The 27289-nt window shown below is 46.8% G+C and overlaps 1 protein-coding gene across 2 annotated transcripts in view; it reads left to right on the top strand.

The window, feature by feature from the left end:
* LOC146351710 (cytochrome P450 2J4-like) overlaps positions 1-24228 on the top strand; it is a 71604-nt gene extending 47376 nt beyond the window's left edge. For both annotated transcript variants that reach the window (XM_084847668.1, XM_084847667.1), the window contains exons 7-9: positions 5868-6055; positions 21583-21724; positions 23147-24228. In XM_084847668.1, coding sequence (XP_084703794.1) covers positions 5868-6055; positions 21583-21724; positions 23147-23337 — 521 coding nt within the window. In that variant the 3' untranslated portion in view covers positions 23338-24228. The remainder of the gene's footprint in view (positions 1-5867; positions 6056-21582; positions 21725-23146) is intronic.
* Positions 24229-27289: the final 3061 nt, after the last annotated feature.

Genomic DNA, 27289 nt, shown 5'->3' with positions numbered 1-27289 from the left:
GAAAATCTCCACTGTGAGGGGGCTTCATTGACCCACATGCCCACACACTGGAAGCTAGTGCAGATGAGAAGTTCAGCCACGGCCTCCCTTGTTTTTCAGACAAAGCCTTCTAACAGGTTGGCTGCAGCAGCACTTGGGCCAAGCTAGCTAGAGCAATATAAGGAGGCAGGCTTGCAAGGGAGCCAGCAATCCGAGTGTGAGGAACCCCAGTGACGAAGCGTCAGCACACAAGCAAGTTAAACACCTGTACAGGTTTAGCAACAGGGCAACAAGGCCAGGCCAGTTGACTCTTCCCTCCCTTCTCATAGTAACCAACTATAAATAACTATGTTGTTCAGTCGTTAAGTCGTGTCCGACTCTTCGTGACCCCATGGACCATAGCACACCAGGCCTTCCTGTCCTCCGCTCTCTCCCAGAGTGTGCTCAAGTTCATATTCATTGCATCAGTGATGCTATCCAGCCATCTCATCCTCTGCCATCCCCTTCTCCTTTTGCCTTCAATCTTTCCCAGCATCAGGGTCTTTTCCAGGGAGTTTTCTCTTCGCATTAGGTGGCCAAAATATTTGAGCTTCAGTTTCAGTATCTGTCCTTCCAAGGAGCAGTCAGGGTTGATTTCCTTTAGGATGGACTGATTTGACTTCCTTGCAGTCCAGGGAACACGTAAGAGTCTTCTCCAGCACCACAGTTCGAAAGCATCGATTCTTTGGTGCTCAGCCTTCCTTATAGTCCATCTCTCACAGCCATATATTACTACTGGGAAAACCATAGCTTTGATTATGTGGACCTTTGTCGGCAAGGTGATGTCTCTGCTTCTTACTATGCTGTCTAGGTTTGCCATAGCTTTCCTCCCAAGGAGCAAGCGTCTTTTAATTTCATGGCTACAGTCACCGTCTGCGGTGATCTTGGAGCCCAAGAAAATAAAATCTGTCACTGCTTCTATTTCTTCCTCTTCTATGTGCCAGGAAGTGATGGGGCCAGATGCCATGATCTTAGTTTTTTTAATGTTGAGTTTCAAATCACCTTTTGCACTCTCCACTTTCACCCTCAACAAGAGGCTCTTTAGATCTTCTTCGCTTTCTGCCGTTAGGGTGGTGTCGTCTGCGTATCTGAGGTTATTGATAATTCCCCCAGCAATCTTAATTCCGACCTGTGATTCATCGAACCTGGCATTTCTCATGATGTACTCTGCATATAAGTTAAATAAGGAGGGTGACAATATGCAGCCTTGTCGTACTCCTTTCCCAATTTTGAACCAATCGCTTGTTCCATGTCTGGTTCTTACTGTTGCTTCTTGGCCCTCGTACAGGTTTCTCAGGGGATAGGTAAGGTGGTCTGGTACTCCCATCTCTTTAAGAATTTGCCAGAGTTTGTTGTGATCCACACAATCAAAGGCTTTAGCGTAGTCAATGAAGCAGAAATAGACATTTTTCTGGAATTCTCTTGCTTTCTCCATGATCCAGCTAATGTTGGAGATTTGATCTCTACTTCCTCTTAGGGATGTACGAAAGTCACTTACCTTTTCGCAGGGGTGCTTCGCGGTGGGGGGGAGGCACTTCGCTTCTCCCCCTGAAGTTCAGGCGAGGGGGGGGAGGCGTCCCGCCTCGCCCGGCCGAAATTCAGGCCGGGGAGAAGCGCCCCGTCTCCCCGGCCGCGAAACAAAAAGTAAAAAAAAACACCAAAACCCCGTGATAGGCTATGTAACGATTAACGTAGCCTATCACAGCTAGATTTCCAAAGTCAGCCGTGATAGGCTACGTTAATCATTACGTAGCCTATCACGGGTGACTTTGGGGGGGAAAAGCGCATACGCAAATGGCGATGCCCTATGGGCGCCACCATTTGCGTTCCTTATTTGGTCCTGGTAGTCTACGTAAAGATTTACGTAGACTACGGCTTTGATTTACGTAGACTTCCGTAGACTTTGGAAATCTAGCCGTGATAGGCTACGTTAATCGTTACGTAGCCTATCACGGGTTTTTTTTTACACTTTACTTTGTAATGGCGGCGGCGGCAGCCGCTTGGAAGACCGGCTGCCACCCCTGCCCCCAACGAAAGGCCGACGAACCGCGGCCGGGACCCGCCGCTGGGAGGGACATTCGCCAAAGGTAAGTCCCATCCCGGGGTGGGGGGGGTGGCGGAGAATTTCACCGCCGATTTCGGAGGGCCGAATGCGTTGGTACTCGGCCCCCCGAAGATTCGGGGAGAAATTCTCTGCCATCCCTAGTTCCTCTGCCTCTTTGAAACCCCGCTTGTACTTTGGGTAGTTCTCGGTTCACATACTACTGAAGCCTAGCTTGTAGGATTTTGAGCATCACCATGCTGGCATGTGAAATGAGTGCAAATGTACGGTAGTTTGAACACTCTTTGGCATTGCACTTCTTTGGGATTGGAATGTAAACTGACCTTTTGCAGTCTTGTGGCCACTGTTGAGTGTTCCAAATTTGTTGGCATATTGCATGCAGCACTTTAACAGCATCATCTTTTAGGATCTTAAATAGCTCAGCTGGAATACTGTCATCTCCACTAGCTTTGTTGTTACTAATGCTTCCTAAGGCCCACTTGACTTCTCTCTCTAGGATGTCTGGCTCAAGTTCAGTGACTGCACTATCATGGCTATCAGGGACATTCAGATCTTTCCTGTATAGTTCTTCTGTGTATTCTTTCCACCTCTTCTTAATCTCATCTGCTTCTGTGTGGTCCCTGCCTTCTTTGTCCTTTATCATGCCCGTCTTTGCACAAAACATTCCCGTGAGATCTCCGATTTTCTTGAAGAGATCTCTAGTCTTTCCCATTCTGTTGTTTTCCTCAATTTCTTTTCATTGTTCATTTAAGAAGGTCTTCTTGTCTCTCCTTGCTATTCTCTGGAACTCTATATTCAGTTGGTTATATCTTCCCCTTTCTCCCTTGCTTTTTGCTTCCCTTCTTTCCTCAGCTACCTGTAAAGCCTCATCAGACAGCCACTTTGCTTTCTTGCATTTCTTTTTCTTTGGGATGGATTGAGGTGCTGCCTCCTGAACAATGTTATGGACCTCCGTCCATAGTTCCTCAGGCACTCTGTCTATCAGGTCTAATCCCTGAAATCTATTCATCACCTCCACTGTATATTCATAAGGGATATGACTATAACTATAAATATAAACAAATAACTATGAATTCCCCACCTTCTCATAGTAATTTTTTTTAGTTTTCCAGGCAAACAAACCAAATAATAGCAATTTAAAAAACATATGAAGGTAGAAAGCCAGCAGGGGTGTGGGGGCTATCCAGTGTACTGCCCTGATTACCACATGTAGCCAGCGGGACAGAAGTTGTGGGTGTTTGCTCAGTGTAATGAGCTCCTGACTCTCAGGGAATATGTTCGTTTCCTTGAAGCCAAAGTTGCTGACTTGGAGAAGTAAAGAAAGGCAGAGAGGTTGGTGAATGAGATTTTTGGGGACCTAATAGCAGTGCCCCACTCCCTGGGTGACAGCTCCTCTGCTGTCATGGAGAACGAACATCAATGGAAGGAGGGCATCATTCTGAGGTAGAGGGTAATGATCCCTTAGAAGGGACTCATTCCTCAGAAGATGAACAAATATCCTCTTGCACTGAGGATATGCCTCCGGGGGACGTGTGGTAGTGGGAGTATCGATCATTACACTCACAGACAGCTGGCTTTGTGAAGGGCATGCAGACTGCATGGTCAATTGCTGGCCTGGTGCAAAGGTTGCAGATATCACATGCCATCTAGATAGCTTTGTAGATAGGGCTGGGGTGGAGTCAGTGGTTGTGGTCCATGTTGGTACCAATGACGTGGGGAAATGTAGTGAGGTCCTGGAATTCAAATTTAGGTTCCTAGGTAGAAGATAGAAATTGAACCATGGGTAAAAGCTGACAGGAGCTGGGAAGCATCTAGTTTGGGTTGAATCATCCCCAGGGGATGAAGATGAAAATGTTTCCGATTGCCCAAATGTAGAAGGGGAGGAAACAGGCCATGAGCATAAGGTGAAACATGATAGCCAGTCAAAAGGGACAGACTCTTCCACAGTAGCACTATGGGTGACAATACCAGGATCCAAAACTAATTTAGTACTAGGAACATACTATTGTCCCCAAGACCAGAATGTTCAGGGAGATCTTGAGATGGAAAATGAAATCAGGGAGTCCTCCAAATGAGGATGTGTTTTAATAATGGGTGACTTCGATTACCCCCCACATTGACTGGATAAATGCATTTATCAGTCACAACAATGTGGTTACATTTTTTGATGCCCTAAACAACTGTGCCCTAGAACAGTTGATCATGGAACAGACCAGAGGGGAAGCGACCCTGGATTTGATCCTAAGTGGTGTTCCCCAGTACCTAGTATGAGATGTAAATGTTGTTGAACCAATTGGAAACCACAGTGACCACAATGCTATCAGATTTAATATATATTTAAGTGGGAAATTGCCAAGGAAGTCCAACACAGTGACATTTGATTTCAAAAGAGGAAACTTCTCCAAACTGAGGGAACTCCTAAATGGGAAGTTGAAACAGGGAGTCAAGAGGATTAAATCTGTCCAAAATGTTTGGATGTTTCTCAAAACAATAACAATAGAAGATCAGCTAGAACATATACCACAGGTTAGGAAAGGCAGCACCAAGTCTTAGAGGTCACCAGCACAGTTAATGAGCAGCATCAAGGAAGCTATTAGGTAAAAGAAGGCTTCCTTCAGAAAATGAAAGTCTTGCCCAAATGAGGAGAACAAAAGGGAGAACAAGGTTGCACAAAGGAGAAGCAAGCAGACAATAAGAGATGCAAAAACGCGTTTTGTGGAGCATATCGCTAACAAGTTCAAGGCCAACAATAAAGAATTCTTTATATATATATGAGACGCAGGAAGCCAGCTAGGGAGGCAGTAGGTCTATTAGATGACAATGAAGTTAAAGGAGTACTAAAGGAGGGTAAGGAGATTGCAGAAAACCTTAATGAATTATTTTCATCTGTCTTCACTGCAGAAGATATAGGACAGGTACCTGTGCCTGAACGGATGTTTTCAGGAAGTACAACTAAGGAATTGAGACAAAATATGAAGTTCTCAACGTTATTGACAAATTGAAAGTTAATAAATAACTGAGCCAATATGGTATTCATCCTAGAGTTCTCAGAGAACTCACATATGAAATTACTGATCTTCAAACAAAAATATGTAACATGGAGCATGTCCCTAAGTTCAGCCTCTGTACCACAGCTATCATTGGCTACTAGTCCTGATGGCTCTGTGCTACCTCCAGTGTCAGAGGCAGTCTGCCTATGTACACCAGTTGCTGGGGAACATGGGTGGGAGGGTGCTGTTGCACTTGTGTCCTGCTTATGGGTTTGCTGTGGGCAGCCGGTTGGCCATTGTGTGAACAGAATGCTGAGCTAGAATCATAGAATAGAAAGGTTGGAAGTGGCCTATAAGACCATTGAGTCCAACCCCCTGCTCAATGCAGGAATCTAAGTCACAGCATCCCTGACTGATGGCTGTCCAGCTTCATCTTGAATGTCTCCAGCATGGGAGAGCCTACCACTTCCCTAGGTAAGATGTACCCTTGGTCTGATTCAGTATGGCTCTTCTTATGATCTTAAACCTTCTGTGGCCATTTGGGGAAAAAGACAGCCAAAAATAAAGAAATAAGTATGGTGGAGTTCTATTAACACCCAGTCTCTTGGAGCTAGACAGTATCGGAACTGAGAGGGACTAGGGATGGGTGAGAAATGTGTTTGGTTCGCAAGATAGCACACTTCCCTAGCATTATGGAATAGTAGAATAGGGGTGGGCATCTGTCAGTGGTTACTCAAGCTTTCTCAGATAAAAAGTAATACTCAAAATAAAGCTACCATTTTCACCATTTTCCTCAGATAAAGTCTACAAGGAGATGGAAGATGTTTTAGGTTCTTCTCACTCAATCTGCTATCAAGATAAAAACAAGCTCCCCTACACTAATGCCATGATTCACGAGATTCAGCGTTCAAAATATAGCTTATTATTTGGGCTCCCAAGACAACCTACAAAGGATGTGAAAGTGAATGGTTTTCTCATTCCCAAGGTACAGATTAGTGATGGCCGCAATCCTGAATCCCAGGAGCATCACATACTTATTAGTTATTTTGTATGGGTTCCAAAGTACAAACCTGACATGTTTCAAAGGCACAACAGTAAACACCCAGCTTTTATAATAGAAAGAACACATGAGGTCTAGGGCTAAACTGAAACACCCACCCCCAATTCACCCTCCCTATGTCCAAATTGGAAATGGGCATTCTGATTATTTTCCAGGTGGAGGCTGGAAGGATTTGAAGTATAGTGGTGCTGGGAACATAGGAGGCTGCCTTATACTCAGTCAGACTATATGGCCATGGTTATTGATACTGACTGGCAGTGTGATTGTTATTGATGACACCGACTTCCATCTCTGGAGATGCCAGGAACTGAACCTGGCACTTTCTGCATGCAAAGCAGGTGCTTACTGCTGGTGGCTTAATCCACCCCCCACACTTTTTTCATTTTAAAAAGCTGCCTGTGCAGGCAATTGCAGGCATGCATGCTGGCTTCCCTCCTTTCCCCCACCCTGAACATTAAAAGCAAAGCGCCAAACAAGAGTTCTGGCCATGTTTCTCCACCTGCTAGGTCATCCCAGGGGCACGTTGGGTGGTAAAATGGGCTTTTCATTTCAGGGCCGGGGGAGAGAAGCCGAACTACCTACCTGCCACTGCCTGCCCAGGAAGCTTTTAAAAAGGAAAAGGGGAGAATGAAGCAAACATAGGGATGGCGGAGAATTCCGCCATGGACTCCAGTGAGGCTGGATTCTTTAGATTCTTTAGAATCTAGCCCTCGGGAGTCCACGGCGGAACAGACCACTCCCCTCCAAAATTCTTCCCCGACAGACCCTACCTGCTGGCCAGGTCCGGGTCTGGGTCTATTCACCGCCATCCACTGCCCCAGTCTCCAGATGCAAATGGCGTCCGGTGTAGCAGACACCATTTGCGTCCCCGCTTTTGCTGTGATAGGCTATGTAAATATTTACGTAGCCTATCACGGCTAAAGCAGGGACGCAAATTGTGTCCCTTACGCCAGACGCCATTTGCATCCGCAGACTGGGGCAGCGGACGGAAGTCCGGCTATGGATGAGCCCGGCTGGCAGCTCCGCGGATTTGTCGCAGAGCGAAGCCAGCCGGGGTGGATTCCGGGGAGAGGGATGGATTACCCCCCCCGCAGACGCCCCAAAACAGACTGGTGAGTGGGGTTCATACTCCCCTAAGCAAACATTCCTCCCCACTCACTGAAATAGTTTCTATTCATTTGGCTCACCAATTTTCTGGATCAGCATCATATTTTGGAAAAATATGGAGTAGGGCTAAGATTGCCCATCCCCAGTGAGTCCTCAGTTCCAAGAAGGGTGTGTATGCCTGTGTGAGAGAAAAGCCTGCAGTAATGAGTACTGTGAAAGAAAAGAACAATCCTGAAATGTGCAGTTCTGGGTGCATTCTGAGTCCGCAGTAGTTTATTTGCATTTAGCCACAGGCCATTACAATAAAACCACAATGAAACCAAACAAAATAAGAGAAACAACTTAGGCTAGACATGTATTCTTCACAAAGCAGCTGCATAATTTCCTTGCAGCCATAGCAAACAGGGCTACCATTCATTCATTCGCTCATTCATTTAATTGCCCGTCTGGCCGGTCACCTGGCCACTCTGGGCGATGTACAACAGTTTTAAAACAATAAAATTTTACATGAAAACATATTTCTAAGTACCCTAAGTACCCACCCCAAATGCCTGCCTGAACAACCATGTTTTTAATGCATAGCAGAAGCTCATTAAAGAGGGGGCATGGCGGAGTTCCCTAGGGAGGGAGTTCCACAGAGTGGGGGCCACCACAGAGAAGGCCCTCTCCCTCGTCCTCACCAGCCTAGCTGTCCTGGCTGATGGGACGGAGAGAAGGCCATCCGAGGCTGATCTTGTTAAGTGGCCTGTCTGGTGTTGCTGGAGGCGCTCCTTAAGATAGGCTGGGCTGGAACTGCAAAGGGTTTTAAAGGTCAAAACCAACACCTTGAATTTGGCCCGGAAAACAACTGGTAACCAGTGCAACTCCTTCAGCACTGGGCTGATGTGATCTCGCTGGTGGCTGCCTTTAATCAGGTGAGCCGCCTCGTTCTGCACCAGCTGCAGCTCCGAACTGTCTTCAAGGGTAAGCCCATGTAAAGCGCATTACAGCAGTCTAGATGAGAGGAGATCAGGGTATGTACTACCGATGGGAGCAGATGGTTGGGAAGGTAAGGGCTCAGCCACCGTATCAGATGGAGTTGGAACAACACTGTCCGGCTCACAGCTGACACCTGAGCCTTCATGGACAGCTGGGAGTCTAAAATGACCCCCAGGCTGCGGACCTGGTCTTTCAAGGGTAGATGTACCCCATTCAGCACCAGGTCAACATCCCCCAACCTCCTCTTGTCTCCCACCTTGGTCTTGTCAGGGTTCAGCTTTAGCTTATTCCTCCCCATCCAGCCACTCACCGTCCCCAGACATTTGGACAGGGATTCTACAGCCAACCCTGGTTAAGATTTGAACGAGAGGTAGAGCTGCGTGTCATCCGCATATTGATGACACCGCACCCCAAACCTCCTGATGATAGCCCCCAGCGGCTTCACATAGATGTTAAATAGCATCGGGGGGAGGATGTAACTAACAAAGGGTTGATCATCACACAAGAGTTCTGTAATGTCTGGTGCTCTTAAGCATAAATAGAACACTCCAATACAAGGCTGCAAAGAGCTTTTACTGAGTGAGTCACAATACAAACTTACATTCCCCCATACAGTATCAGGTGAAGCCGTTTATACCAATCAGTGTAACACTCAAATAAGTCCCCCACTACAACACAACCAAATACATATATGTATAATTACATCTCCCTTTTTTTCTTTTCTTGTTTCTTTTTCTCTCATTCTCCATATCCATGAGGTTTTCTCACTATTCTTCCTCTAGATGTAATTATTGGTTTCTCCTCCAGATCCATCTTTCTAAAATCATCCTGTTCTGTATTCACACTTCCACTATCTTCCTTCCTAGTCTCCCTATCATGACTTTCCTCAGGCATCCTTTCAGTCCTATGCAAATCCTGTTTGTTTCTCCTATACAAACCAGCCTCCTTTCCACCACATACAGGAAGCTCTGGTGTGGGCTGGTCCATGAAGTCACGAAGAGTCGGAAGTGACTGACCAAATAAACAACAACAATAATCTGGGAGTTTGATGACATTCAGTTACTTTTGCAGGTTGCCACACTCCCTCTTTTTGAATAGTAACTTTTTCTCCCACTTTTAATGGTGGCAAAAGTTTAGTCCTTCAATCATAATAACACTTCTGCCTTTCCTGTCTCTTTCTTAGTTGTTCTTGCACATTACTACAGGAGACACTTTCTGGTTGCAACAATGATTTCGCTATAGTATAGGTAACCTTGTTCTTAAATGTCTTCCCATTAGTAACTGTGCTGGAGACTGCTTATCTAAAAAAGGTGTATTTCTAAGATTTAACAAAGATATTGATCTGTATTATCCAAATTGCTCTTCTTTAAGATCTTCTTAACTGTTTGGATAGCTCTTTCAGCCATTCCATTTGATCTTGAGTAATATGGACTGGCCCCTTCATGGATCACTGCCTTGTTGTGGCGAAGGGGCTTGCATAACTCAGTGAAGCCATAAGCTATGCCGTGCAGGGCCACCCAAGACGGACAGGTCATGGTGGAGAGTTCTGACAAAATGTGGTCCACTGGAGAAGGAAATGCCGACCCACTCCAGTATTCTTGCCAAGAAAACCCCATGGAATGTATCACAAGGCTAAAAGATATGACGCCGGAAGATGAGCCCCTCAGGTTGGAAGGTGTCCAATATACTACTGGGGAAGAGCAGAGGGAATTTCCAAGTAATGCCAGAAAGAGTGAAGCGGCTGGGCTAAAGCCGAAAGAACACTCATCAGCTGTGGATGTGTCTGGTGGTGAAAAGAAAGTCCGATGCTGTAAAGAACAATATTGTTTAGGAACCTGGAATGTAACATCAATGAATCAAGGTAAGCTGGAGGTGGACAAACAGGAGATGGCAAGACTGAACATTGACATCTTGGGAATCAGCGAACTCAAATGGACAAGCATGGGCGAACTTAATTCAGGTGACCATTATATCTATTACTGTGGGTAAGAATCCCTTAGAAGAAATGGAGTAGCACTCATAGTCAACAAAAGGGTGGGAAAAGCAGTACTAGGGCACAATCTCAAAAACGATAGAATGATCTCAGTACGAATCCAAGGCAAACCATTCAGCATCACAGTAATTCAAGTCTATGCCCCAACCACTGAGGCCGAAGAAGCTGAGGTTGATTGGTTCTATGAAGACCTACAACACCTTCTAGAACTAACACCAAAAAAAGATGTTCTCTTCATCATAGGGGATTGGAATGCTAAAGCAGGAAGTCAAGAAATCACCGGGATAACAGGCAAGCGTGGCCTTGGTGTACCAAATGAAGCAGGACAAAGGCTAATAGAGTTTTGCCAAGAGAACACACTGATCATAGCAAACACTCTTTTCCAACAGCACAAGAGGCGACTCTACACATGGACATCACCAGATGGTCAATATCGAAATCAGATTGATTATGTCCTTTGCAGGCAAAGATGGAGAAGCTCTATACAGTCAGTAAAAACAAGACCTGGAGCTGACTGTGGCTCAGATCATGAGTTTTATCGCAAATTACATTCCAATTCCAAAGAAGGGCAATGCCAAAGGGTGTTCAAACTACCGTACAATTGTGCTCATTTCACATGCTAGCAAGGTGATGCTCAAAATCCTACAAGCTAGGCTTCAGCAGCATGTGAACCGAGAACTACCGGAAGTACAAGCCGGGTTTCGAAGAGGCAGAGGAACTAGAGATCAAATCGCCAACATTCGCTGGATCATGGAGAAAGCAAGAGAATTCCAGAAAAATGTCTATTTCTGCTTCATTGACTACGCTAAAGCCTTTGATTGTGTGGATCACAACAAACTGTGGCAAATTCTTAAAGAGATGGGAGTACCAGACCACCTTACCTATCTCCTGAGAAACCTGTATGAGGGTCAAGAAGCAACAGCAAGAACCGGACATGGAACAACCAATTGGTTCAAAATTGGGAAAGGAGTATGACAAGGCTGCATATTGTCGCCCTGCTTATTTAACTTATATGCAGAGTACATCATGAGAAACCCTGGGTTGGATGAATCACAGGTTGGAATTAAGACTGCCGGGAGAATTATCAACAACCTCAGATACGCAGACGATACCACCCTTATGGCAGAAAGTGAAGAGGATCTCAAGAGCCTCTTGTTGAGGGTGAAAGTGGAGAGTGCAAAAGCTGGTTTGAAACCCAACATTAAAAAAACTAAGATCATGGCATCTAGCCCCATCACTTCCTGGCATATAGAAGGGGAAGAAATGGAAGCAGTGACAGATTTTATTTTCTTGGGCTCCAAGATCACCGCAGACGGTGACTGTAGCTGTGAAATTAAAAGACACTTGCTCCTTGGGAGGAAAGCTATGGCCAACCTAGACAGCATAGTAAGAAGCAGAGACATTACCTTGCCGACAAAGGTTCATCTAATAAAAGCTATGGTTTTCCCAGTAGCAACATATGGCTGTGAGAGCTGGACCGTAAGGAAGGCTGAGCGCCGAAGAATCGATGCTTTCGAACTGTGGTGCTGGAGAAGACTCTTACGAGTCCCCAGGACTGCAAGGAGGTCAAATCAGTCCATCCTAAAGGAAATCAACCCTGAGTGCTCATTGGAAGGACAGATACTGAAGCTGAAGCTCAGATATTTTGGCCACCTAATGCGAAGAGAAAACTCCCTGGAAAAGACCCTGATGCTGGGAAAGATTGAAGGCAAAAGGAGAAGGGGACTGCAGAGGATGAGATGGCTAGATAGCATCACCGATGCAATGAATATGGACTTGAGCACACTCCGGGAGAGAGCGGAGGACAGGAAGGCCTGCTGTGCTATGGGCCATGGGGTCATGAAGTGTCAGACACGACTGAATGACTAAACAACAACAACAACAATATGGACTGGAAGTGACATGCACAAAATCCCATTTTCTCGCAAACAATCTAAACTCCCTAGAATTAAACTGAGGACCATCGTCAGTTATTACAACTCCAGGTATCCTGTGTCTAGCAAATACAGATTTACAATGCATAATCACACATTTACTGGTTAACGTTTCCAACAAACAAACTTTGAAAAAAATTGAATAATAATCTAGTATCAAAAGATATTCCCTTCCATGAAATTCAAATCAATCCATTGCCAATTTCTCCCATGGTCTTTCTGGTACTTCGAGAGGTAACATTGGTTCTTTTTAATTATTATTTCTGAAAGTTTGGCATGCTTTACAAGGTTGTATTAATGCTTCTATTTGCATACACATACCCGGTCAAAACATCACATCTCAAGTGCTTCTTTTACTCAATTCAATTCCCAAATGATTCTCATGAATTAATGCCAACATTTCTTTCCTCAACTTTTGGGGTACAGTTAGTCTATCATTCTTAAATATTAAACCAACATACACACTTAATTCCTCTCTATAATTCCAATATGGTTTAAGTTCTTCAGAAATTTTTATTTTATTTTCTGTCCATCCTATCAAAATAACTGCCTTTATTCTTGCAAATGTTATCTTCCAATGTTGCTAAATTAAATTCCTTATATTTAAAATCAGGAATAGGTAGACAAGACAGTACCAAATTCTTAGCTACATCAGCTTCTTCAGTATTGAAAACTTCTCCTGTCTTCATATAAACCTTTGAAAAGGCACCAGCTATTTTTAAGTCTTTAGCAGGTTTACATATTACATTCAGATGATATTTCTGTAATATTAGCAACCATCTCTGAATTCTTGGAGGAGTGTTATATAATGTTTTTTTTAAAATAACTTCCAATGGTTTATGATCAGTTTCAGCTGTAATCTCTATACCATATAGATAGATAGATGAGACAGACAGACAGACAGATGATAGATGAAATCTAGTACAACCAAATACAATGGCCAACAGTTCTTTTTCTAGTTGTGCGTATGATTGCTGACACTCATTCATAGCCTTAGAAGCATATGCCACTGGTAAACCTCCTTGTAGCAGAACTGCACCTAATCAGTACCACTGTATCAACTGATACAGCTACAGGTTCTTCAACACTATAAAATCTCAACACAGGAGCTATTGTTAACATCTGTTTTAATTCATTATATGCTTCCTCGTAGACCTTTCTCCATTCAAACTCCACCCCCTGGACTAAAAGTTGTCTCAAATTAGTTGTCAATGTAGCAAGATTTGGAATAAATTTAGCAAATACTTAACTATGCCCATGAATCTCTGTAATTCTCCCTTATTCTGAAGAATTGGCATTTCAACTATTGCTTCAATTTTAGTTCTATCAGGTTTTATTCCTTCTGCAGTTAACATATGTCCCAAATAATTTATTTCAGTCATAGAAAACTTGTACTTCTCTCTATTCAATTTTAAATTCCTTGCTTTACACCTTTCTAAAACCTGCATAACTCTTTCATCATGTTCTTGTTCCCCATATAACTCCTTCTATTCCTTCAAATACTTGTTGTATTGCTCTTCGATATACTTCAGGAGCAGATGAAATACCAAAAGGCATTCTAGTAAATCTACATCTACCAAAAGGTGTATTAAAAGTACACCTTCTCATCCAGTTGTATCTGCCAAAATCCATTACTAGCATCCAACACAGAAACTATTTTGCATCTGCCAACCTGCTAGCGATTTCATCTACTGTTGGTAACTGAAAGTACTCTCTATGAATGGCTTTATTCATATCTCTTGGATCCAGACAAATTCTTATTTGAACTTTACCAGGGTTATCCACAATCGCTATTGAATTTACCCATTTTGTAGGTTCTTCCACCTTAACAATCACACCTATTTGCTCCATTCTTCTAAGTTTCTTCCCTTAACATAGCTTCCGTTAACATTCTTTCTCCCTTCTCCCTTAACGTAATGGGAATTTTATAAGAAGCATGCACTACTGGTGTTATCTGTGGATCTATTTTAATGACATACTAACCTGGCAAACATCCTAATCCCTGAAACACATCTTCATAAAGCGTATCTATTTCCCTCCCTTCCTCCCAACACATTTACTCTTTTCACTAACTCTAAATCAATAACTGTTTTTAAATCCAAGATTGTTTGTGCTTCAAAATTTACCACATGAAATTCTATCTCGAGAGCTTCGGCTATTGGGCGGTATAGAAATGAAATAAATAAATAAATAAATAAATAAATATCTCAAATTCTTTCCCTTTATATGTACATTTCATAATACACTTGGCCAGCACTTCCAACCTTGTACCTGAATAAGTAATCTTATATTTGATTTCTGTAAATGTTCACTCTGAGGACTCTTATAAATTCTTAAGGAAATAGCATTAACTTGTGCTCCAGTATCTTAAACTTTATATCCTTATTCTTTATTTTAAGATCTACAGTCCACTCTTCTTCCAACTTATTAGATGTTAAAGTCCCAATAAACATATCTTGCGAATCTTCTTCCTCTGACATACGCATCATGTGAACAAACTTGGCATCTTTGACTTTACACATCTTCGCAAACTGATTAGGTCTCCCGCATTTTCGGCAATCTTTTCCATACGCAGGACGTTGTCTTATCTTATGGTTGTTACCACATCTAGAACAAAACTTTGAGCTTGAAGCAAAACTTGAAACAGGTTTCACAGTCTTCTCATTATGCAACTGAGTTTCCTTTTTAACACTGTCTTTACTTTTCAAAATATCCATTCGTTTCTCAGATGATCCCAGTCCTTTTAATTGCTTTACAGTCACTTTTTCTGCTCTGCAAATGTCCACAGCTTTTTCCAGGGTTAAGGCAGCTCCTCTCAGCAGTCATGCCCAGAGATTATCTGATCTTATTCCACAAACAATTCTATCCTTAATCAAAGTCTCACACCGCTGGCTATACTCACTTGACTGTGCTAATAACCTTATGTCAGTCACATAAGAGCCAGTAGCTTCTTCCTCATTCTGAGCTCTTGAAAAAAAACTTATGTCTCTCATATGTAACATTTCTTTTAGGAGCACAATATAATTCAAACTTATTCAGCAAAATTTCTATCTTGTGATTATCTGCTTCATCATCAAAATGGAAGGTATTATTATATTTCTCTGGCTTCTTTTCCTGCCACATGCAGAAATAAAGCTTCTCACTTTTCTTGCCAGCTCACTTGCTATACAATATAATTCAAATCCTTGCCTCCGTTTTCTCCGATTTCCAGCCACATTCCCTTCAAATAAGAGCTTTTCTGGAGACTTCAACTGATCCATTTCCTTGCACTTCTGACACCATGTAACGTTTGGTATTCTTAGGCATAAACAGAACACTCCAATACGAGGTTGCAAAGACAGCTTTTACTGAGTGAGTCACAATACAAATTTACATTCCCCCATACAGTATCAGGAAAGTCCTTTTATACCAATCAGTGTAAGACTCAAATGAGCCCCCCCCCCAACACAACACAACCAAATACAAACACATATAATTACATCTCTCTTTTTTCCTGTTTTCTTCTTCTTTTTCTTTCATTCTCCATATCCGTATCTTAGATGTTTTCTCACTATTCTTCCTCTAGATGTAATTATTGGTTTCTCCTCCAGCTCCACAAGTTCCACCATGATATCCTGTGGTGACTGATTGAGGCACTGAGAGATAGGGATGGCGGAGAATTCCGCTGCGGACTCCAATGAGGCCGGTTTCTTTAGAATCCGCCCCCCCGGAGTCTGTGGCAGAATGGAGCAATCCCCCCCATCACCTCGCAAAATTTCCCCAGGATGGACCCTACCTGTTCTCGGCCACCCGGTCCATCGCTGCCCCGGTCTACAGCCACCATTTGCCTCCCTCCTTAATTATGATAGGCTACATAAGTATTTACGTAGCCTATCACGGCAAAGAGCAAGGACGCAAATAATGTCCGCTACGCCATTTGCGTCCCTGACATTTGCCGTGATAGGCTACGTAAATATTTACATAGCCTATCACAGCTAACACAACAGCTAACACAACTGAGAGCCAGGATCTGCAGGAGAAGCTGCCACCACTGGGGAAGAGGTGTGCCTGCTGCTGCTGGGCCTGCTGCCGCCTGCCGCCGCCACCAACACCAGGCCTTCCCTGCAGACTTCTGCCTGGCAGACCACCAGTCCCTGCAGGACTAGGCCCCCAGGTACAGAGCCAGCTGTGCTGCTTCCACCTGCCCCTTCCTGGAGGGGCTACATAAGCTGGCTGGCTGAGGTGGCCTGGGAGAGCCAGGGCCTGCAGGAGAAGCTGCCACCACCGGGGAAGAGGCATACCTGCTGCTGCACCGCTGCCACCACCACTATCACAACTGTGGACTCCTGCCTGGCATTATTTTAAGGGGATTTTTTAGTTGTTGTTGTTGTTTTAAATTTCTGGGGGATTCTGTTGTGTTTTTAGGGGTGGGTAGCCTGCCTGATAGGCGGGAGCGAGGGGGCATGTGTCCACCTGATGGAGGCAGTGGGGGGAGTGTTGGGGGCCAGAACATACCGAGGCTGGGTGGCAGGTGCTGGTGGAGCGCTAGGGGCAGGCCATGCCAGGTAAGGGGAACAAGGGAGAGATGTGTAGTATCTGTCCCCTGCTCTGGGCCTGTCCAGAGCCAAAGGATGGCTGGGGGAGGCGTGACCCCATCTTCTGGCCTTCGTTTGCTGCTCTGCAATGCCAGGTCTGTTACCCAGAAAACCTCCCTCATCCATGACGTGATCCTGGATTAGGGGTGGACGAAAGTCCCTTACCTGTCCTCGAAGGACGTTCACGGTGGGGGGGAGGCACTTCGCTGGTCCCCCCGCGAAGTTCAGGCCGGGGGGGAGGCTTCCCGCCTCGCCCCGGCCAAAATTCAGGCCGGGGGGGAGGCTTCCTGCCTTGCCCCGGCCGAAATTCAGGCCGGGGGGGAGGCTTCCCGCCTCGCCCTGCCGCGAACGCGAAAGTTTTTTTTTTTTTTTTTAAACACCCCCTGATAGGCTACGTGACGATTCACGTAGCCTATCACGGCTAGATCTGCAAAGTCAGCCGTGATAGGCTACATCAATCGTCACGTAGCCTATCACGGGTGACTTAAAAAAAAAAAAAAGCGCGTACGCTAATGGCGGCCCCCATAGGGAGCCGCCATTCACGTTCCTTATTTAGTCGCTGTAGTCTACGTAAATGTTTACGTAGACTACGGCGAAAATAAGGGCAACGCAAATAGCGTTGCCCTTATTTTCGCCGTAGTCTACGTAAATCTTTACGTAGACTACTGCGACCAAATAAGGAACGCGAATGGCGGCTCCCTATGGGGGCCGCCATTATCTGTACACACTTTTTTTTTTTAAAGTCACCCGTGATAGGCTACGTGACGATTGACGTAGCCTATCACGGCTGACTTTGCAAATCTAGCTGTGATAGGCTACGTGAATCGTCACGTAGCCTATCAGGGGGCGTGTTTTTTTTCCTTTGATTGCAATGGCGGTGGCAGCAGCCGGTTGAAAGACCGGCTGCCGCTCCCGCCCCGCTTGAACACCCGCCGAACCGCCAGCCGGACCCGTCGCCGGGAGGGACATTCGGCGAAGGTAAGTCCTGTCCCGGGGGGGGTGCGGGGTGCGGGGGGGGTTCGGAGGATTTCTCCCTGAAACTTGTTCGGGGGGCCGAACACGTTGGCGCTCGGCCCCCCGAAGTTTCGGGGAGAAATTCTCCGCCAACCCTATCCTGGATGAGGGTGCAGACCTGGCATGTATTCCGGAGACCTGGCTAGCCGAGGCTGCTGCTCCAACCCTTGCAGCCATGTGTCCAGCTGGATTTTCGTATGCACAGCAGCCGAGGGCTGGGGATCGGGGAGGGGGAGTGGCTGTTATCTACCGAGAGTCCTTGGTCTTCACCAGACCCCCTCTCTGGGAGACCAAGGTTGCTGAGTGCATGTACTGGAGGTTAGGCCCAAAGGGCAGTCTGGGGATTCTGCTCGTGAACCATCCACCCCACTGCACAACTGACTCCCTGGCCGAGGTGCTTGAGGTGGTCTCTGATGTGCGTGTACAGTCCCCTAACTTATTGGTGTTGGGGGACTTCAACGTACATTCAGAGGCCATCCTCACAGGAGCACCTCAGGACTTCATGGAGACCATGGCTTCCTGGGAGCTGCACCATATTCTAACTGGGCCCACCCATGTAGCCGGTCATGCGCTAGACCTTGTGTTTGTTTCTGGAGAAGCGGGGAGTGATCTGGAAGTCGGGGGTATATCCACCCCTCACTTCTCATGGTCAGATCACTATCTGGTGAAGTTAGACTTCTCGGTCCCACAACCCCTCCGCAGGGGTGGAGGACCCATTAAAATGGTCCACCCCAGGCGTCTTATGGATCCGAATGGACTCCTGAACGCGCTTGGGGATTCTCTGGAGCATGCCAACAGCCACTCGGTCAAGACTCTGTTGGGTGGCTGGAATGCCGCAATCACTGGGGCATTAGATCAGGTGGCTCCGAAATGCCCTCTCCCCCTGAACAGGGCTCAGACTGCACCATGGTTCAATCCGCAGTTACGAGCTCTGAAACAGGAGGTGAGACGGCTAGAACGCTGGTGGCAGAAGTCTCGCTCCAAAGACCATCAGACACGGGCTAGAGCTAGGGATGTACGAATCCCTTACCTTGCTCCGCTGAGGGGCATCCGCGGTGGGGGGGAGGCACTCCATCCCTCCCCCCAGAATCCTCAACCGGAGGGAGGTGCTCTGTCCCTCCCCCTGGAATCCTGCCCGGCTGGCTCCGCTCCACAGCCAAGCCGCGGAGCTGCCGGCCAGCTCTGGCCGCCTGCAGCCAGACATCCAGCTGCTGGGCAGCCCTGCAGGGACACAAATGGTGGCTGTCGTAGCCGCCGCCATTTGCGTCCCTGTATTGAGCCGTGATAGGCTACATAAATACGTAGCCTATCATGGCTTGAAGAGGAGGAAGCGAATGGCGGCTGCAGGACGGCCGCCATTCGCAAAGCAGAGCGGACGGGAGCAGGTAAGTGCTCCATTTCGCGCGCCTTTCATGGGGTGGGGGCAGCGGGGACTTCGTCCCACATGCCTTTCGTGGGTGGGGGGGTGGAGGCTTCGTTCCGCAATGGATTTCAGGGGGCTGAATGCACTGGCATTCAGCCTCACCGAGATCCGTTGCGGAATGCTCTGACATCCCTAGCTAGAGCTGTATCTTCAGCCTATCACATGGTGGTGAAGGCAGCAAAAAAGGAATATTATGCTGCCACTATCGCATCTGCAGAGTGCTGTCCCAGGAGGCTGTTCCAAGTGGTCTGGAGCCTGGTCGGTCCTGTGGCTCCGGAGCCACTGCAGCATTCTAAGGCCTCCTGTGAGGCCTTGGCAAGGCACTTTGAGGATAAAATTTATCAGATTAGGAGTGTTATTCCATGCGCTGTGGATACAGTTAGTGAGCAGAAGGCAGCCTGTGCTGTGGCAAACCAGTTTTGTGGGATCGGTTCCAGCTTCTTCCTCCTGATGAAGTGGACAAGGTGCTTTCATCTGTAAGGCCGACCACCTGCTTACTTGATCCTTGCCCATCTTGGCTCATTATGGGCTGCAGAGAGAGACTGGGTGAGGGGATCAGGGTGGTGGTGAATGCCTCCCTTGAGGAGGGAGTGATGCCATCAGCCCACAAGGAGGCAGTGATAAGACCGCTCTTAAAGAAGCCCTCCTTGGATCCCCAAATTCTGAACAACTTTCGCCCAGTCTCAAATCTTTCATTTTTGGGCAAGGTGATTAAGCGGGTGGTGGCAATGCAGTTGAAGGCACACTTGGAAGAAACCGATTATCTAGACCCATTTCAGTTGGGCTTCAGGCTTGGGCATGGGGCAGAAATGGCCTTGGTCACCTTGGTGGATATGAGGAGGGCTCTGGATAAGGGTGAATGCTCCTTCTTTGTTCTCCTCAACCTCTCAGCAGCTTTTGATACCGTTGACCACAGTATCCTCCTGGACCGCCTGGAGGGGTTGGGCATTGGAGGCACCGCATTGCGGTGGTTCCGGTCCTTCCTCTCCGGCAGGTACCAGGGGGTAGCACTGGGAGAGGAGGATTTGGACCTGTGGCCACTTACTTGTGGGGTGCCACAGGGTTCCATTCTCTCCCCGATGCTATATAACATCTATGTGAAGCCGCTGGGGGCTATCATCAGGAAGTTTGGGGTGCAGTGTCACCAGTATGCGGATGACACGCAGCTCTACCTCTCGTTCAAATCTTCACCAAGGTTGGCTGTAGAATCCCTGTCCAAATGTCTGGAGACGGTGAGTGGCTGGATGGGGAGGAATAAGCTGAAGCTCAACCCTGACAAGACCAAGGTGGGAGACAAGAGGAGGCTGGGAGACGTTGACCTGGTGTTGAATGGGGTACGGCTACCCTTGAAAGACCAGGTCTGCAGCCTGGGGGTCATTTTGGACTCCCAGCTGTCCATGGAAGCTCAGGTGTCAGCTGTGAGCCGGACAGCGCTGTATCAACTCCATCTGATACGGCCGCTGCGCCCCTTCCTTCCCGACCATCTGCTCCCATCGGTAGTACATGCCCTGGTCTCCTCTTGTTTAGACTACTGTAATATGCTGTACGTGGGGTTACCCTTGAAGACGGTTTGGAAGCTGCAGCTGGTACAGAACGCGGAGGCTTGCCTGATTAAAGGCAGCTGCCGACGAGATCACATCACTCCAGTGCTGAAGGAGTTGCACAGGTTACCAGTTGTTTTCTGGGCCAAATTCAAGGTGTTGGCTTTGACCTTTAAAACCCTATATGGTTCCGGCCCAACCTATCTTAAGGAGCGCCTCCAGTAACACCAGACAGGCTGCTTAACAAGATCAGCCTCGGATGGCCTTCTCTCTGTCCCATCAGCCAGGACAGCTAGACTGGTGAGGACGAGGGAGAGGGCCTTCTCTGTGGTGGCCTCCACTCTGTGGAACTCCCTCCCTAGGGAACTCCGCCATGCCCCCTCTTTAATGAGCTTCCGCCGTGCATTAAAAATGTGGTTGTTCAGGCAGGCATTTGGGGTGGGTTAGGGTATTTTAGAAAACGTTTTTATTGTAGAATTTTATTGTTTTAAACTGTTTTATTATATGCTGTACATCGCCCAGAGTACAGCATATAATCGTCACTGGGTGACCAGCCAGATAGGCAATTAATACATTTAATAAATAAATAACAAAGGAGCGCGAATGGTGGCCACTATGGCGGCCGCCATTTGCGGCTGCAGCCTGGTAGCGGATGGAAGTCCAGCTGTGGGTGGGCCCGGACAGCGGCTCTGCGGGCTCGCTGCAGAGCGGAGCTGGCCAGGGAGGATTCTGGGGGGAAGGGATGGATCGCCTCCCCCCCCAGCGGACGGCCCCACCGGAACGGGGTGAGTAATCGGTACACCACTACTGAGAGATGATATATGAAACAAATTTCCTGCTTGGTTCTACATACAGAGAACTAAACATTCAAATGGGGTTTTTTTGCAGGGGGCCACCATTTTTCCGGACATACGTTCTGTTCTTCTTGATCCTGAGTGTTGGGAGAATCCTGAAAAGTTCAACCCAAATCATTTTTTGGACAAGGATGGGAACTTTGTGGCTAGAGAAGAATTTCTGGCGTTTGGCGCAGGTAAATGCAGAAATCCAAACCTGCTTGCTATTTATAGACATATTTACTGGGTTGCTTCCAGGAGAGGCCATCTGACTTCTGTTCAGGCAAGCCTAAAACAATCCTTTTCACATGTAATTGAGTCTGGCCTGAAACCAGAGTCCCAACTGAGTCTGAAACAAAACTCCCACTTCTCATTTTTCAGGAGAGTGAGGTTTTTCTCAGGTTTTCAGTTTCTAAGAAAAAAGATATATTTCCTTTATGATTCTATATATACACATCTGACAGGAAGTCCCTTGAACTCAACAGCACTTCCTTCTGAGTAGGGAACACACGTAGGACACTGCACCGTTAGTGTTGGGTGTTGGAAAATGGTCATTCGATAATAGTCACTGAATTTCATTCGCATACAACATATGGAATCTCTCAGTGTTTTGTACCTTCATTGGTGAAGGCACAGCTGGAAAACAAGTGACTAATACTGTCATCTTAGGCAGGAGTAGGCAACTTGTGGCCCTCCAGATGTTTTTGCCTACAGCTCTCGTGAGCCCTAGCCAGCATCATCAATGGTGAGGAACGATAGGAGTTGTAGGCCGAACAGGTTGCCCACCCGTGACCTTTGGAATGATGAGGTTTCCTCTTTTTCCATAAGGGAATATACAGCTCTTATACTGAGTCAAATTACTGGCCTAGTACTACAATGTGCGTACAAACTGTGGTGTTTGGTGAGCAGCTGAGCTGTGGGCATGCCGGTCCTATACTAGGGCTGGGAACTGGATTCTCCTCACCCACAAAGGAAGGCCGCAAGGCTTGTTCTACTGTTAGGCTCGGCAATTGTGCATAGCACTACAGAACAGCTGGGGATTAAAAAAAGCATGCTACAACAAGCAAGTTTCAATTCAGCAGCAGAAGTGAATGAGAAAGCCTTCGTGCAGCAGCTAGGGGTGGAAGCCCAGGACAATCAGCAATCCAGGTGTCTCTTCCTCCCTTTCTGTCTCTCTCCATCTCTTCCTTTGACAATTTGTGACATAGCCCACTGTTGCTGGGCTGGCCAGTTGCCAGTATTATCCAAGGATTGTTGGTGATAATCAGCTATGATATGTTGTTATTGCACAACCTGGCATGGCTGGTTATTTCCCTGTCCTAAGTACTTCCAGTAGTTTGACCTGCTCTGAAACTGTATGTGATCAGGATCAATCAAACTGAGGCACCCTGAGCAAAGCTACCCCCCTTAGGGTTGCCAACCAATGGAGTAAAAGGGAGGTATGGAGGCAGCAGTTGTAGCAGCAGGCGTTCAGGCTGGTCACTTTGGAAGGTGGGAGGAATCCATGGCCTACCAACACGTGTTCCTATCTCAGATTCATCCCTAACTCCTGACTGGGATCTATGCCCTGGGGAACAGGTTATTACTCATTTGCTGCCTTTCCCTTATTTCTTCCCCAGGGGCTCGGGCATGTTTGGGGGAGCAGCTGGCGAGGATCGAGCTCTTCATCTTCTTGACCAGCCTGCTGAGGACTTTCAGGTTTCAGCCGCCGGAAGGAGTGAAAGAACTCAGTCAAGAAGCTGTAGCAGGGATAACAGTACATCCCCATCCTTATAAGATCTGTGCTGTTCCCCGCGGTAGCTCATCGTGAAGGATATACAGATAATTACAATGTATTATTTATTTATATCTGTAAGTATCTCCTTCCTTACTTTTCACTTCATTTGAACTTCTTCCTTGCTTGTATTAGTTCACTCTATCCTAGAACCTCTCCACCTGAAGTGGAACTTGAAACAGATCTGTGATATTATTGGTTGCTATATAAATCCCTATCACCAGAAAAAGAGATTTCCCCTTCTAGCTTGCTGTTTATGCACACGTGCTCAGTGCTGTCATTTTCCTTTATATAATTATAGCATGCTAGGAGGGTTTGCCATTGCATCCTCATCTCCCACGGCTGCAGCAGGAGCTCGGTCTGGACTTCTGCAAGTGTCAGTGTTCTCCAATGATGTCATAAGCTGGGCTCACCTGCCCCAAAGCTGGATAGACCTGTAATTGCAGCCAGGTGGCAGAAAAGGGGTGGGGGTGGGGTAGGACGACAGAGGAGAGTAAGAATAGGAGAGGATGAGGAATGAGATAGACAAGGCTGCAGAGAGAATGAAGGAATGAGAGGAGGGGGAGAAGACGATGCAGAGGATGGAAAGTGGGGAAGAACAGACAAAAGGAGAGAGAGCTGGGACTGCAGATGAAGCTAGACTAGAGGGCAAAAGGAAGGGAAATGGGGATATATACCATCGCTATGGAGGTTTGGTAGCTGGTGCCTTGAAACACAGGGGTCAAATGGGAACTGAGCCTTAGTGATTATCTGGTGCCAGACAGCAACAGGGCAAGGAGGAAGAGGGCACTCGCAAGCATTCCAGCCAGTGTGTTTTCTGTAGTAGCCTCTTACTTCACGCTCAAGGAATCCTATCAGTGAGGAACTGAAGTTATATGCAGGCGACCCTGTGATGGAACTGGTGACCCAATAAAATATATTACTTTCAACTTACTTGTTTGTCTATTGTTTCTAAGGCTCCAGCATGAAGGAAGGTGGGTTTGACATTCCCCTACCAGAAGAAAGAATGACAATTATAAAACTAGACATTTCTTACTCTGTGCCTTTCAGAGACAATAATTCTGCCTTCCATCCCCCCAGATATGGAGTGCACAAAACTTTTGCCCCAAAGGCCACATTGGGCAGTGCCAAGGGGCTGTACACGTGTGTGCACAGGCACATTCAAATATTCATAGCAACACACAGTCCTGGGGATTCTCTTGCTAGCTTTAGCAAGATGAGAGATCACAGATAAGGGAAGAGGTTTGGGGGAATCTCTGGGGTGTCAGTTGCTGGTGCTAGCAAGAGAATCCCTACCTTATTTCTGATCTCTCAGCAAAGATTGGAGATAAGGAAGGGATTCTCTTGTTAGCACTGGTACGGGAAACCTGAGGCGGTGCTGCATGGTGGTAGATGTGTGTGTGTGTGTGTGTGTGTGTGTGAGAGAGAGAGAGAGAGAGAGAGAGTTGGTGTGGGCCACCACAAGTGGCTTGATGGTGTGCAAATGGCCCCAGGGCAGCACATTTTGCATGCCTGCTCTAGAATGATGATCAGCAAAGTAGGGGAGTGGAATTTTATTTTTTGTTTATGTTGAGAAAATGGACAGGAATATGTTTTTCTCCTCATGTCAAATTAGGGGCCCCAAGAAAATCATAGCACAAGACGGATGACCATCTCTGTAGCAAGTGCACTGTTCCTTGCTATAAAATCCAGTTTTTTGGAAACTGGTTTTCTGATGGATTTTCTCATTGGGTCAGCTTCAGCATGATTTGGGAGCCTGTGTGACCTGAACTGCCTTCAGTGGGGGCTGCTGAGAGCAGTGCTGACTGGCAGAAGGGAAAGTAACTTCAGTTGAACTTTACCAAGTACAGGAGCAGAGGGGTCAGGAGAATTCCTTTGCCTGTTGTTTTAAATATTCACTGACCACAGCAGTGGGGAGGAGTGGGCATCCAGCCCTGTTGATTTGAAACTGCACTGTTGTAAACATGTGCTGGATAAACATGCTTAGTCAGAAGTAACTCCCTCTAATTGCACTTAACTGACTGCGGAAGTGGGGAGTGGGAATGACGGACAGCAAGCCTAAAGCTTGTCATGTTAAAACTATGCCTGCCTGCTTGGAAGTAACTCGTTCTCTATTGCACTTCAACTGAAAATGGGAGTGGGGGTGGCGCAGAGTAAATATCAAGCCTATGATTTTAAAGCTATGCTGTTATGGAAGTGTAAAGGCTTGCTATTATGGAGGTGCCCAAGTACGCAGAGACTTACTGATTTTAAAAGCTGATGGCCCTGAAATGACCCCTAATTCTGCAGAGAAGGGCTGGACATGGAGAGCTGTCTGCTAAACATGCCTACTTGGAAGTAAAAAGGTAAAAGGTGTCCCCAACCAGTCGTGTCCGACTCTAGGGTGCGGTGCTCATCCCCATTTCTAAGCTGAAGAGCCAGCGCTGTCCGAAGACGCTTCCGTGGTCATGTGGCCAGCATGCCTGAACACCGAGGTGCACGGAACGCTGTTACCTTTCCTGCCGAGGCGGTACCTATTTATCTACTTGCAATTTCTTGCTTTCGAACTGCTAGGTTGGTTGGCAGAAGCTGGGACTGAAGACAGGAGCTCACTCTGTCACGCAGCACTTGGGTCTCGAACTGCTGACCTGCCGACCTTCCAGTCTGCAGTTCAGCGTCTTAACCACTAAGCCACCGCGGCCCTACTTCCTACTTGGAAGTAACTCATCCTCTGTTGCACCTCACTGAGTGCAGGGACGGGAGTGTGTGGGGGGAGCAAGCCTCTGCTCATTCACTGCCCTGCACCTAGGCCTTTGCTGACATTAACTTCTATGCATGGGACTCTGCCCACCCAACCCTGAACTAATGCAGTTTCAGGTGCCGTTTGCCCCAGGCAAGTGGGTTTTTTTTTAAAAAAAACACAAAACACACACATATACACCACATTACTGGCTACAGCCTACAGTTTGCTCCAGGAGGTGTTAAACTGATTTTGTGAAAAACCAGATTCAAACGGAATCACCTCAAAAACCTCCCCTGTGGAGATCCAGCCGAGAACATGGGGTCATCCAATGAAGGTGATCATAGGGGATTCAGAACAGACAAAAGGAAGCACTTTTTTATACATCACATAGTTAAGCTATGTGATTCGTTACTATGTGACTTCGTTACTGTAGTGAATGACCCAGGTGAAGAGGAGGTCTTCTAGTCATGGAAAGGAGGAAGAATCAGATGAAGATCCATAAGAAAACAATGCACAAGAATGGACAGTTGTTGTGTAGTTGTGCAGTTCCTCACTTGGGAGATAGGGTGATTTGTGCTATATAGAACAGCTCTCCTTTTAATCTGCAATAGTGCTATTTCACTGTTGTGTGATTGGGAAATCGGACAATTTGCGCTACACAGAGGAGCTGTCTTTTTACTTCATGCTATGTTGCGGTAGTATGCTACTGCTATTTTGCTGTCGAGTGATTGGGAGATAGGGGAAAGGAAAGGTTCCTCCTGTGCAAGCACCGAGTCATTACAGACTCCTAGAGGGATGCCGCTTTCGCTGGCGTTTTCATGGCAGACTATAGCGGGGTGGTTTGCCATTGCCTTCCCCAGTCATGACTACCTTTCCCCCAGCAAGCTGGGTACTCATTTTACTGACCTGAGTTGACCTGAGCCGGCTACCTGGGACCCAGCTTCCGCTGGGATCCAACTCAGGTCGTGGGGACAGTTTCGGTTGCAATACTGCCGCCTACCTCTCTGCACCACACGAGGGTCTGGGAGATAGGGGGATTGGGGCTAAATAGAGTAGCTCACTTTGTTGCGGTAGCGCTAATTCAGTGTTTCAGGGGCAGTTTAGAGCTTTTGCTGGTTGGAGCAGAGTGGAGGCAGTGGTTTTGACCATTTTTACCAAGCGACTCTGAAGGGGACCTTTAAACCACTCCTTAAACCACTGCGGAGTGCCAGACAACATGATAAGCCATGGCGGTTTAAATAAACCTCCCTGCAGACCATGGCTTGG

The sequence above is a fragment of the Heloderma suspectum genome, chromosome 3, assembly GCF_057233095.1.
Source record: "Heloderma suspectum isolate Gila_16-S chromosome 3, 16-S_ref, whole genome shotgun sequence".
NCBI lineage: Eukaryota > Metazoa > Chordata > Lepidosauria > Squamata > Helodermatidae > Heloderma > Heloderma suspectum.
Note: the sequence above shows the minus strand (reverse complement) of the source record. Positions and strands in the feature narration are given on the sequence as shown.